This window comes from Malurus melanocephalus, unplaced genomic scaffold (assembly GCF_030028575.1).
Source record: "Malurus melanocephalus ecotype Western Australia unplaced genomic scaffold, MMel_1.1 scaffold_58, whole genome shotgun sequence".
Classification (NCBI taxonomy): Eukaryota; Metazoa; Chordata; class Aves; order Passeriformes; family Maluridae; genus Malurus; species Malurus melanocephalus.
Genome location: NW_026623290.1, coordinates 2,731,950 through 2,745,047, shown reverse-complemented (window position 1 = coordinate 2,745,047; position 13,098 = coordinate 2,731,950). Strand labels below are relative to the sequence as shown.

The window sequence follows — 13,098 nt, the reverse complement described above, 5'->3', positions numbered from 1 at the left end:
TCTCTGAGAAGGCAAAGACATCTTCCACAGTGTTTGCTGTGTCAGTGCTCATGTATCAGATACTGCTTAACATTTCTTTGGTTCCTTTTCYTCTCAGGCCCCATGAAAATTGCTGATTTTGTGAGAAGCAGACTATAAAGGAGATCTGTTTGTTTCTACRCAGACAAGCTGGCATTCCACCACACCAGATGGAAGCACACCTCATCTTGGGAAGTAAGTGGTCTGAATAAATGACACCAAAGTAACCCTGGGTCTCCAGAAACAGTGAACAATAGTCACTATAAGTGAATAGTGGAACATAGAAACMAAATGAATTAAAAGACTGTTCATCTGCTCTCTCTGCTGACAGAATATTAGAGAAGGAAAAAAAAAATCCACTCTGTTATTTGGTCCTGAAATACTGTTTGATTTGTTAACTGTTTATTGCTTCTGGTGAATCCCATGCAATCCGTAGAGTATGGCTCAGAGAGCCACTTAAAGTTTTGAACAGGAAAAAAGCATTTGTATTTTGAATACTGATGTTACAGGTTCCACCTTAGTCTGGAGAAGAAATGTACAGGGAGCACTTAAATCATGCAGTACTTTTAAGCATTCATCTCTCCTTCCTTGTGACAGCAAATATTAAGTTGTTCAGTTCTGTGGGAGTTATTAACACCTTCAGAGTCACGCTTAGGGGTGGAGGTGCTGGAAAGAAGAATAATAGTGGCATATCCTCAAGAATACCACAGAAAGAGTGGAATCAATTTTCTTGAACAAAGACAAGGATTCTTCAGCCCTGAGTCACACATCGTGAATTTMTGAAGTGTCATATTCAGATGGAGAGAGAATTACATTGGGACATGAAAAAAATGCTTGTTTGACTTCTTAATGAGAAAAATCTTAATCTTAAGCTTTGCAAGACATGTTATACAGGAAGATTGTTCTGACAGGCTTGTGCCATATGGAAGGTAGAGATCACTGCTTTCATACTATGGGGGAAAGCCTCAGCAGCAGTAGCACAGGACAGGGTTAGTGCAGCTCTTACTGATGTTCATCCTATTTAACATGCCAAGATAAGGCTGTTTAGAATCACTCATTGATCCATGGCTCTGAAAGGTATGGAAGATTAGCAAAGTAGCATTTGAAGATTGCTGTGAGAGCTCTGGAGTGGGAATTTAATGGTACTCCTAGTCTACAGCAGCACTAAGCAACYCAAATGCTGCTGTGAGGGCCTGAGCTGCTGCCTAATTTATGTCAGCATCCATCTGGCACATGTTCTTCAGTGACACTGATGCTTCAGCCTACGAGTGGATTTATAATCCTTAGCAATTCTGTTTTACATGTGCAAAGGCATTAGTTGTGGGACTTCCTGCATTCCCCAGAACCCTATTTTAGCAGCTTGCCAGCTATAAAAGCAAATGATCTAAACTTGCAGTCTGCARTAAGATACTGAGTAGCTGCATATGGATCTGGGTCACAGCAGTTATTGGAGGTGTGCAAGCACAGAGACTGGCAGCTGACACACACCTGAGCGCCTCAACTTCCAAAAAGAGAAGATGGGGGGGTCACAGAGGCCAGCTCCTTCTTCACTCACACACAGACAGCAGCAGGGTGCATTTGGGCTGCTTCCAAAAAGGAGCAGTTGGTTTGGTTTGCAGGGAATTGWGCGCGTTTTGGGACTTGGGTCTGGTTTTCTGTTAGAATGTCATGGCAAGTTGGTTTGGTTTGGGCTTCTGCTGGGACTTTGCCAAGGGTTGAAACACCTTGCACCCATCCTTTCTTTGCAATGCTGGGCATGCTGAGGTCATTATCAACAGCAAAGAGAGATTCTGATTTTCGGCAGCACTTGTGTTTAGACATAGTGGTCTAATTGTAGTAATATAYGTAGAAGGTATATAAAATAAAATAGAATATACAAGAAGMRCAATTTAGGTGACAGAAGCAGTTCYTTCACATAAGCACCTATTTGCACAGATAAAAGGCATACAATAAAGGACGTGCCAGGAGGACATTAAAGTGAGGTCCTTTTTACACATCACACCAACAAGTAGAGAGCAAGTGGAAAAATGAGAATATGCTAATAAAAAGGATCTTTCTGAAGGCATCTAAAATATCCTGTTCAGACTGAAAAATTGTTCAGATTGTTAGGGTTTACAGAGATTGAAGAAAAACATAGCAAAGTGAGGCTCTTAGACTTTTTACATCTCTATGAAATRTGACGTTTCTGGTGGTTTTAGAGCCATCACTGCCTTCCTCCTGAATCAGAGGGACCCTKCTCAGTTTCCTGTGTCTTACACAGTGTTAATGTAATTCATGCTTGCCTAGTTTGTGAGATACTGTGGTATCACACTACAGTTGCACTGTGCTACAGTGACAGTTTTTATTTTGAGCTGGATGCTCYGTTGCAGGTAGAACACACTGGCTGTGCTTGTCTGAGCACTGAGAGTGGCCTAGAGGCACTGATTTCAGCAGATTGTCCATCAGCAGAGTGCAGCAGCGTAGCAGAGAGCCAATGTATTTTCATGCTTTTTATGCAGAGCAGGAACACTGCAGGCCCACAGGCTCTGAAAAAGCCAAGTAGAACTTGGTTCCTAAAAAATGCTAATTAATGCACATAGGAACTACTGCAGTGGGAAACATCACTACACACAGCACGAGTTGCTTACCTTGGAGAGGACCTTCCTTCTCATGTTGTTGCAGTTCTCATTTGCTGCAGCTTTGGACTGGAGAATGCTGGTGACCACACGTGGAGGATCAGGTGGGCTGTCYTCTGTCTCTGATGTGCATGGCAGCTGTGTTCTGGGACAGCAGTCAAAATCCTCTTGACCCCAGCTGGTAGAGCTCTCAACAGGATCAGGGCATTTCTCATCAGGACTTGACCCATCATCACTGGTTTTGGCATTGCAGAGGATAAGGGATCTTGAAATGGAGCGAAACTTTCTTGATTTCCTGTTCCCAGTATTGTTCTTTTGGTCCATCTTCAGAGAGCTGCTGCTCTTTTTCCTATCATTCTCCCATTTATGTGGCATGATACTTCCAATAACTTGCTCYGCTTCTCTGGTGCTAGGTATCCTCCAGGAAAGGAAATATAAAAGTAAGTTGTAATATACCCCACTTTCTCCCACTTAATAACCTACACAAGTGGAAAGCCCTGATGAATAAATCGAATCAACAGAGCCTTTCAGTCTGAGAACAGCCACGTGATATCTCATGACTTGCTAATTCTGCTGCTGTGCAGAGCTCTACTAGATTCTCCTTCACCTTTTCATTCTCTTGCCATGTTACCCAAGCAGAGTGGAGTGCTTTTAATAAATGTTTGTGATGCTTCCATTGTCTGCTTGCTTTGGGCATCTGCTGAATTTGCATGTTGAAATCCCAAACTGAAAAGGGAGATACTTTAAAAGCATTATTCTATCCTCCTAATATTATTTGGAAAGAAGASGCTCCTTCTGAAGTTTGATTCATGAAACCACTATAATTCAAAGAAGATTAATCAAATTGTCGACGCTAAGTTCTCTGCCTGGCACATCTGAGTTGTGAGTGGTTTAGCAAAAGTAGATCTTAGCCTTGAGAGAATAARGAATGTCAGGCTGCCATAAAACTTCCACCTTTGCAAACCAGAACTCACTTAAGACTGTGCATTTAAGAGTAACAGAGAGATCCAGTGAAGCACTTAGGATGTGAATATCTGATTAGGGATTCAACTCTATAAAGGAATACAGCTCCACTACATCAATCAAAAAGTGTCCTATTACAGAAATGGTTGGTCTCAGCACATGATTCAGCATAAAAAAATAAAGATAAAATGGACACAAGTTATACAATCAAAATGTAGCAAAGTTGGGCCTTTTGTAAAATGAGTAAGGTAATGAGGACATTAAGATAACAAACAGGAGCTCTGTAAAACTCTCAGAAAAAGCTTTCTAGAAATGTTTTGGTAGAAATGTGTCAGTCCTGAAAATTCAAGAGGAGGAAGTCTAAATTGATTACTTTAACTTTCTCACCTAATTTTTATCATCATATTTCTTACAAACACTTTTCTATTCTCCTCACAGAACCTAACTGATAGTGCGCATTACTGTTGTAGAGACAAGGGCAGAAAATACACCAACTTTGGGGAACTTCACATATTCTGGCTACTTTCAAACTTTGCCCTGAAATAATGTCTTGCTAGGAAATCCAAGGAGGAGTTCCAATAATCAGACTACAAGTTTCTGAAACATTAAGGATTTTGTTTTGGAAAAAGAGACATAAGGGAGCAGAGATATTTAGGACATCTTGTTTGTGCCTTTTAAAAATTACTACTAAATCTCCAACAGGTGCCTCTCTGGCTCTTCTAAACATCTGGGATGCAGGGACACAGAGAAGCACCTGTTGAAACGCTGAAGGGAACATTGGTCTAAGAGCATTCTGCTTTCCCAGCCCCCTGTAATGCTCCTGAGCAATTTTGCCTTATGCAGGGAGAACTCTTTGCCCTGCTGCATCAGCTGTTTCCTCCTGCCYCACCCCCAGGAGAGCTCCATCCACTCAAAGAGGAAGTTTAACCCCRAATCACTTACCTAATCTCACAGTGAGCCAGTGGCTGAGGTGAAAATAAACCCAGCAGACCTGAAGATTTCCAGTTAAACAYTTGCTCTTGCTATAAGTATTAGATCACAAATCCTAACTAAGACAACATTCTTTCCAGAGCTGCTGATTCAAGGTTGCATAAGTGACAGAAATATAGGACTATAAGTTTTCCAGTAAAAATATCCAGAAATGTTATTTTGCACAGCATACAGTATCACAAGTGCCAGAGAAGCTTTATGATTCATTGCCATCTTCCACCAAATTTAATCAGAGATATCGATGGCATGGACAATTACTTCAAAGTCAGTTCTCCAAACCATTCATCTTTTTCTCCAGTGCACTCACTGCTTGTCATTTTCTTTTGCCATTCTTATACCTCCAGCTCGCCTGATGGAAGCTGTCTGTGGTTTGTAATTCAAACCAAATGTTCCTTCTCTGTTTCATTTTTTTTCCTCCAAGCTTTATTTTTCCAGCTTTAAGTCTAAAGAGCCCAAATTCAGTCTGTCTTCTGCAAACAAAATACATGATCTGAGCTGTGCCCATTTGGTTCAAATTTCTGGTTGGATATTAAACCAAGCATTTACAAGATGCAAATAATTTGGTGTAGCTCCCAGAYTGAATGCTCTGCTGTTAACCAGAGTAGGAAAGACAGAACTTCACTAGCAAGAACAAGATGAGTTTTACATTACCAAGTGCTAGCAGCATCCTCTTTTAATCTAGATCTTGCAWCCTATTTTAATCTAGATCTTGTGATCTTATTCAGATTTGTTACTGAGCACTGCTATTAGCACTGAACTATTGCAGATGKCTAGGATTTCCACACAGTAGGAAGAGCTAAAGATTTGGAAGTTTTCTAATAAAGAGTAAGAAACTCTCAAAGACTTGAATTAAAAATTTACCAAAAAAAGCCAAACTAATTGTAAAATAAAAATTCAAAAGGAGGAACTTACAACRGCGAGGCAGACAAACCTGACTCCTGCAGAAGGCTGTTCCTCTTCATAGGCCTGGCAAAAAAAGACAGAGTGAATAATTGAAAACACACTCTCCTGGTGCCACGTGACTCAGTTTCAGTAATTCTGCTCAGTACATTGGAACGGAGCTATTGTTTCCTAATTGAAGAAAATGTCAGCAAGGCTAGATAAACAAAAGCAATGGGATGCAGGATTGGGGAAACTGTTTCCAGCAGGCTCCCAGCTACCCGGGGGTGGCAGGGCCATTTAAGGAGTTTGTGTCATTTGTTTTCACCCATCACTCTTTGGTCCTAGGATTGATGGGGTTCAGGCATGTTAAACCTACCTGAGAGGAGCTGGGGTGRCAGCAGAGTCTGTGCTAATCCAGGGCAAGGTTTGCTGATGGAAGCTGAGATGGCAAGCATGTTTCCTGTATTTTTTACCAGATATTTTAGCTTTAAGCTAGTAAGCATTTCACAGACAAATTCTGYTCCAGGAGCAAAACATAATGAGTGCCATTTTTGAATGCCAGACCCTTGTATTGTTCACCATGAACACAATCTATTTAACCTACCAGTTCTTAAATACTTTCCCCTTTATGGGTTAGACTGAAAGGACTCCAAGGACTCAGAAAATTCACCAATCCCCAGTTGTGCTCAGACAGAAAAATAATGATCTTGCTGCAGGAACCTGCTTGCTCTCAATGAATTTGTGTGATATGATTCACTCATAAGGAGTTTGTAAATTAAAAATAATTCCATAAAAGAAAAAAATCATATCTGAAACCGTTAATGTGAGTTTGTTGAAATAGTCAGGCCTCTTTAGAGTTTTCTCATAAACCATAAATCTCATGCTTTTCAAGAAAATGTAAGCATAAACCTGGCTCTGTCTGGTCATGGAAATGGYCAACATGAGATTGCTTAGACACCTGCTGCCCTCTGTGTTCTGTGTCTTGAARGTCCTGGTTTTATTGCTCTGTCACTAACCTTGCCAGCTAGGGAGAGGAATTATAAAATAGGTTTAAAATATTGCWTGGAAAGGGTCTCTGTTTAGTGGTCCTAGAACTTCTAGGTAAAACAAGGACTGTAAAGACAAACATCTGTCCTATGAGAATTGTTTCCATACTGGAAGAAAAGGGAAGATGAAATCCCTATACAGTGTCTTCAGGGGCCCTGGAAAACTCTGTCCTTGGTGGGTATTCTGCATTTTAAATGTTTATGAAGAGAATTTGTCATTAGTTTCCTAACATCTGGTTTTGGGAAATTAGTTCCCCAGAGGAAATCTGCTGTAAAAGACACAGTTTTTCCTGAATCCCTGGTTAACAAATGACGTGGAGCATTAGGCAGCTCTTTCAGRAGAACCAGGATTTGGCACTGAGCAGTGATGAACAATTAGCAGGTAGCTTTYCTGGAAAGGAGAAATAGGGAGCTGACTTTGTATTCTGGGAAAGCTTGTCACTGTGTTTGAAGAGAGACGACAGTGGCCTGGTGCATAAAATGGGGTTTTATATGTAGTGCTGGTACTGTAAAAATCAAATATCAACAAGGAAGCAAAGCCACATGCTGTTTGCCACTTCACTGTCTTTCACTACAACACACACATGTTTTTGTTTAGCAATAGAGAACTCATTCACACAAAATCTCAACAGTCCCTGRGTTTTGATCCAAGCTGATTGAGCTGGAAGCTCAGAAGCATTGGAAGGCTTGCTTTATTTCTTCCCATTGTCACATGCTTTTGCATTTCCTGACCATGGGCTGAATAATGTAGTCCCTAAGCCACTGGGAGTTTTGTTCATTCCAAGTCTGGACTTCTGCCAGAGCCAGCAGCAGAAATATAAATATCACAAGGAGGGGCTGTTTTTTCATGTTGCTTTACTCTAACCTTTTGCAGTTTTTTCCATCTWCTCTGTACAGTAATTGTTCAGTGCCCAGTGGTGAACAGAAAAGCAGGTTTTTAGAAGTCAGAAGGAAAAGGAGAGAGTGAGAACTTCTGTGCCTGCCTTGTTGCACTAATGGTATGCTTTGATATTGGATACTGTGGTCARTCTTCATTACTTAGCTCAAAGGTATTGCAGCAGGAAAAGGGCAATGAACACTGATCAGAGGCTGGAATTTTGTATGAAAATATTTAATTTATGTGGACTCTTGTTTGCAGAAAGGAGCTGCTTGATAAAAGTTTATGAGATAATAGGAAATATAAGGCAAATCAGTGTGGTTTCTTTACTTCCTTCTCATGTGAGGGACAGGAAAARAATGTGGTAAAATAAAAAGCATTCAAACAAATAAAAGGAAATACTTAAAATCTAAAGCACAATGAATGTGTGGAGCAAGAAGCAGTAGAAATCATGAACACTTTGAAGTTAGATGTTTGTTCTTTGATTTCAGTTGGACAGAGATTCCACCCCAAGAGGTGAGATGATGAAAATACATTATCTGTAGATAAAGGCAATAGCATGCACAAGGGCAGTAACTCCTGTTCCAGAATAGAAGACAAACAATGCAATTCATGTAGAGTGATACTCCTGCCATGGGATATTTACCATAAAACSGAGTAACTTTTCTGATTTCTGAAGTAGCTGTGGGTAAAGGAAAGAGAATAGTTACGGAGAGTCTTCTCTTTTGCATGACTAAAATCAGGAACCATAGCAGATACAGGACCTGATCCCTCTTATATYCAAATTATTTTCCATATAGACAGGTTTGGATTCTAGAGGACAAATATGCAGACTATTCAGTACCAAATATTTTGCCTGTTGCTACTGGTGATAACCTTTTCCAAAAAGGAACATTATAAATTTAAACAGGACATTAGTACTGAGTAGAGCAGATCTAAGCAATGATGGAAYAGCCTCAGTCCTGATCTCCACCCAACTCCAAATACTGCTTGTGTTAATAGGAAAGAAAGCCAATTGTTTGGAGTGTTCAAGTTTTGTCCTGTCCTTACATTTTTCAGCAAATTCATAAATTATTTTTGCTTTAAACACAGTCAGRGTTTTCACATTTGCCATGTTCCAGACTACAGTTATGTTGCACAGGATAATCTATCCCCTCACTGCTGCCAAGCCAAGGCTGGATTAGTCATCTCCATCTTGGGTTTCATGACTTTTGCTCTGCCCTTCCATCCATGAAAACATAGCAATATGGCATGTAGAGTCACCCTAAAAGCCCAGCTAATCCAGTACCCTTCTCCAGCAACAACTTATTTCAACGTGATTAACTTGAGAAGAAAAATAAAAATAAGGAGTACAACACTCAAGATAGAGCTTGCTTTCAGGAAGAGTTTCTGAGGACCTTGTGGGTGGAGTAGAGTGGCACTCTGAGGTTTTGTATGTTATTCCAAAATGCTTGGACATACCATGTTACGATTGGATAGTTCTGTTTCAGCAGAAGTTACAGCTGCCCCACGATGGATAAGTATTGCATTATGTCAAATTAGGTAAATCTCCTTCTGATTCCTTTCGTTACTTAGTACCTAACTTTTGCCAGGAAGCACAAAGATTTTTTTTTCTTCTACACATGAAATGAATCCTGTGTAATAGAACTGTAATTTATCCATTTCTGGCTCCCATTAAGCTTTTGATTTCAAGAGGATCCACAGGTAATGAGATTCATGTGTTACATATAAATGTACTTCCTCATAATTGTTTTAAATTTGTGGCCTGGAAGATTTGTTTGGTTCTTGTACTGGGAAAAAGATTCTGATCTTCACATCTCCATGGAATCCTTTATTCATTGATCTCTGTCCTGATGTCATCCTCTATCTTCTACACACTTTAATCTTTTTTTTTCTTCTGCCCCTCCTTTCAGCTTCATGCTGCTTTCATATGTTTGGAACTCCTCCTTTTGCTTCAGATCCTTTTTGAAAAAAAAATCACTTCCTTTTGTGAACTTTATTACCTGACTATTTCACGATGGTATCCAGCTCTGCAGCCTCCTAGACTATTTTCCAGCGAATTGCTTTCCTGTGAATTAATAAAAGTTCCTAGAGCTTGTCTTGCCAAAACCATTTGTGTTTCATGACTTGCACTCCCACTCTGTGATTGCTAACCTTGCTTCTTGCAGTGCCCTAGAGATGAGCAGTAAAACTCTGCTTTTATAGCTCCATGCAAGAGGCTCTAATGCTAAGTGTACACCCATAAAAAGTAYTTTTACCTCATCTTGAGAACATATCATGGAACTCCATGAAGAACATGTTACTTTCTGCATACAAAGCTTTGTTTAGAGAAAAAGTAGCCCATGTGATTTACATAAATGGTTGTGTTAAGAGTGTGTGATTGAAGAAGTACAGCACCATGAGTGTAAAATGTGTTGGCTCATGAGGCAAGACAAGAATGGTACCCTTTCAACTAAGTGGTGTGGGCTGTCTTGTTATTTTAATATTTTTATAGTGTGTATATAGACTATGTGTATGATATTATGTTGGGCTTCGAGAAACACTAAATGTTTATGTCATCTATGAAGTTGCTAAATATCTGGTACTGAAGGAAAGGTCCTTTATTTTTTTTTTTAACCAATACACAGTTTATAACTTATGTAGCACCAGAGTAATGAAAACATGTGAGTCGTCCTGCATGGTGTCATTCAAATTTAAACAAATATTTTAAAAAGTTATGATTTTACCTCTTCTTTCCACATTTCCAGTCACATAATGCTCCTTTTTCATCTGACTTAGTATTCCTTTTGATTTATAGTTCCCTAAACTGTAGGCCGACATAAAGGGCTCTTTAGGTTGAATGAAAGGAGAATTATCAATAGCCAAACTATGGTTTACAAGGCAAAAAACATAGAGGGTAAAAGAAAAATGAATTTACCTACAGAAATATGAACATTTTCTCTGTATTTTTCATGAGTTCAGTTAAAAGTTATATTTAGACCTGCTTTTTCAAAATCTTTTGTTGTGAATCCATGTTGGATTCTGTCATGTTTGTTGCTGCTGCCTTCTTTACTCCTCRAACAGACAGATATGAATGAATGGAAGCAGTGAAAAGGTGAATATACTCAGTCACCTGAGAACCAGTGGCAGAATTTGCTCCATATTTTGCACTCTGGTACAGGCCTAATCTGTAGCAGATTTACTGCAGCAGCCTAATCTCAGGCTCAACAAATCAGGGTTTTTTTTCCTTTAGCATTTCACAGATAACATGTGTGGTCCTGTCTGGGTTTCTTGGGTTAGTTGTGGAGGTTTTTTTAGGGGTAGAAGGTACAAGAGAATGTTTTGGGGTATTGTCATTGTTTGGTTTGGGTTTCTTCGATTTTTTTCTTTGTTTTTACAGTGAGCATTGGCTCACTGATTGGTGATGAATTACACAATCCCTTCTCTTGGATATCTGTGTCTGAATAAAATGGTTTTTCCACATTTGTACAGTTGTCATTTCAATCACAAGGTTTAAGCAGAAGCTGCTTCTGAGTATTTGTCATTCCTGGAGCTTKGCAGAGGAAAAGCTACTTAACACAGGCTGCTTCTTAAGTCAAGGCTTAGCAAAGCCTTGAGGACCCTTCACATTGCTGCTGCTGCACCTTATCTCTGAGGCTGTGGCAATCACAATGAAGCTGAGCAGACAGGTTTTTTTGGTGGTGTTGCAGATAACTGGATAAAGTTCCAGTAGCAGCTCTCTTGTTTTTTGGCAATGCTGTAGCTTTTAACACTGACTTTAGACACAATGCACACCAAGTATGTTGCTTTCCAGCATTATTTTTGACAGAAAAATGAGGTTATTTTACAGGTTTCCCATGAGGGAAGCAGTATAATCTGTCACATAAATAGGTCCCTGGTAAGGCACAAAACACGATGCTTCTGGTGCTTCACGAGATCTGATTATTCCTTCATTATAGGTGKGTTAAACAGTGCTGGGATCAGCTGTAGCATCCCAAAGTCTAGGATTTAGTGTCTGTGGGAGATCACTTTTCTTCCATCTTTTGAAATCAGCCTACACCTCCAGATCAGTATCTAATGTTAAGCAGTTTTGAGCTGAGGAATCGTGATCTTGGGTTTTGATTTTTCCACAGAATAAGTTTTCAAGCYCAGAACAAGTTGTTCTAATTAGCTAGTATAATTAACCTGTCGAAGAGAAAATGTTAACCTGCAATTCCTGTACTGATGCAAATAATTCCTACTCCAGCTAAAGCTTATCTTTTAAAATAAACACCAAATCTGAATGCAAAGACATTATTACACCAGTTCTGAAAACTTGCTGTACGCTCAGATTGTTGCACTGCTTAGTTACCATTTCTTTTAAACATCGCTGTGTCCTCGTTTGCCTTTAGTCCTGTGTTGGCCCTAAAGAGCTGGACTATTGCTGTTATGGCACAGCAAAGGCCTGTGATCAGTTCCTCAGAATTTTTTATGATTTTTAATATGAATTTAAGTCCCAAGTAACTGTCCAAAATCATGTTCCAAGACAAAAATAACCCAAGATTTTCTGGTTCYTTCCTTTTTATTTCAATACCTTTTAAACTGAATATAAATTTTGTCTTTTTATTCGTGGAGTGAATCTTTAAAGACTCAACTCAAACATTTAAGAATACCCAGATGTTTGGGGGTTGCATAAGTTGAGGGGTTCATTGTTTTCTTTTTGATAAAATGGGTATCAGGAAAATGTTAATACTTTGACAGTATCAGTTTAGGCTCAGCGTTAATCTTGGTCAAAGAAGTAAATACCTATAACTGAACCCTACCAACCCCATCCATAAAGCAGTAACAATCTACCCCTGATCATTTTTGTCTGAGCACTCTGAGTTTGGAAATCTCCTCCCAGCCCTGATGGTGACCTGCTGGTTTGAACCAAGGTTTGCTTTCCCTCACTTCTGAACTCTTGTCCTCATCAAAGAAAGAGGTTATGGCCTTATGRTCACCTTCTTTTTTGGATGTGTGGGGTGGGAATTTGTCTGATGGAAAGTGCTAGAAGATAATTAAATGTTTGTTGTTGGTTTTTTTTAATGGGACAATGAACAAAATAATTAACAACTACTCTTAGAAAACAGTAAGAATTTGTTGATGTCAAGTAATGCTATCCTACAGCACCCATCCCTTATGAAGCAGAATCTTTTGCTCACATTATTCCATGTGATAAGACACACGAGCCATTTGACAGGGTGCAGAATCCAGACAGCAGGAATATTATAACAGCAGGAGGCAAACCAAGCTGCAGATCCATCACCAGGGCTCTCTGACAGCCAGGAGCTGTAACAGCATCTGTCAGCTCAGTCCTTTAGCAGAAATCAGGCACTTTGACAGCCCCCAGGCATAGTTTGCTGCAGCAGGGGCAGAGGGCAGTGAATTGAATAAGTTGAGGGGTTCATTTATTTCTTGTTGATAAAATTGGTATCAGAAAAATGTTAAGTCTTTAGCAATATCAGTTTAGGCTCAGCATTAATCTTGATCAAAGAAGTAAATACCCTATAACTGAACCTTACCAACCACATCTATAAAGCAGTAACAATCTGGCCCTGAYCATTTTTGTGAATTGTCAAAATTCAATTCCCCTGCAAAGGAGCAGCCTGCACTGGTGTGTCCCCAGGGAGCTGTGAGCTCACTCAGGGCACTGCAGCACCACCAGAGCATCTCCCACTGGAGTGTGGACAGAAAATCACCAATATCTGTG

The 13,098-nt window shown here is 39.7% G+C and overlaps 1 protein-coding gene across 1 annotated transcript in view; it reads right to left on the bottom strand.

Annotated features, from left to right (window-relative positions):
* IL16 (interleukin 16) overlaps positions 1-4,016 on the bottom strand; it is a 27,952-nt gene extending 23,936 nt beyond the window's left edge. The window contains exon 1 of the mRNA XM_057365797.1: positions 2,646-4,016. Coding sequence (XP_057221780.1) covers positions 2,646-3,008 — 363 coding nt within the window. The 5' untranslated portion in view covers positions 3,009-4,016. The remainder of the gene's footprint in view (positions 1-2,645) is intronic.
* Between the last annotated feature and the right edge of the window lie 9,082 nt (positions 4,017-13,098).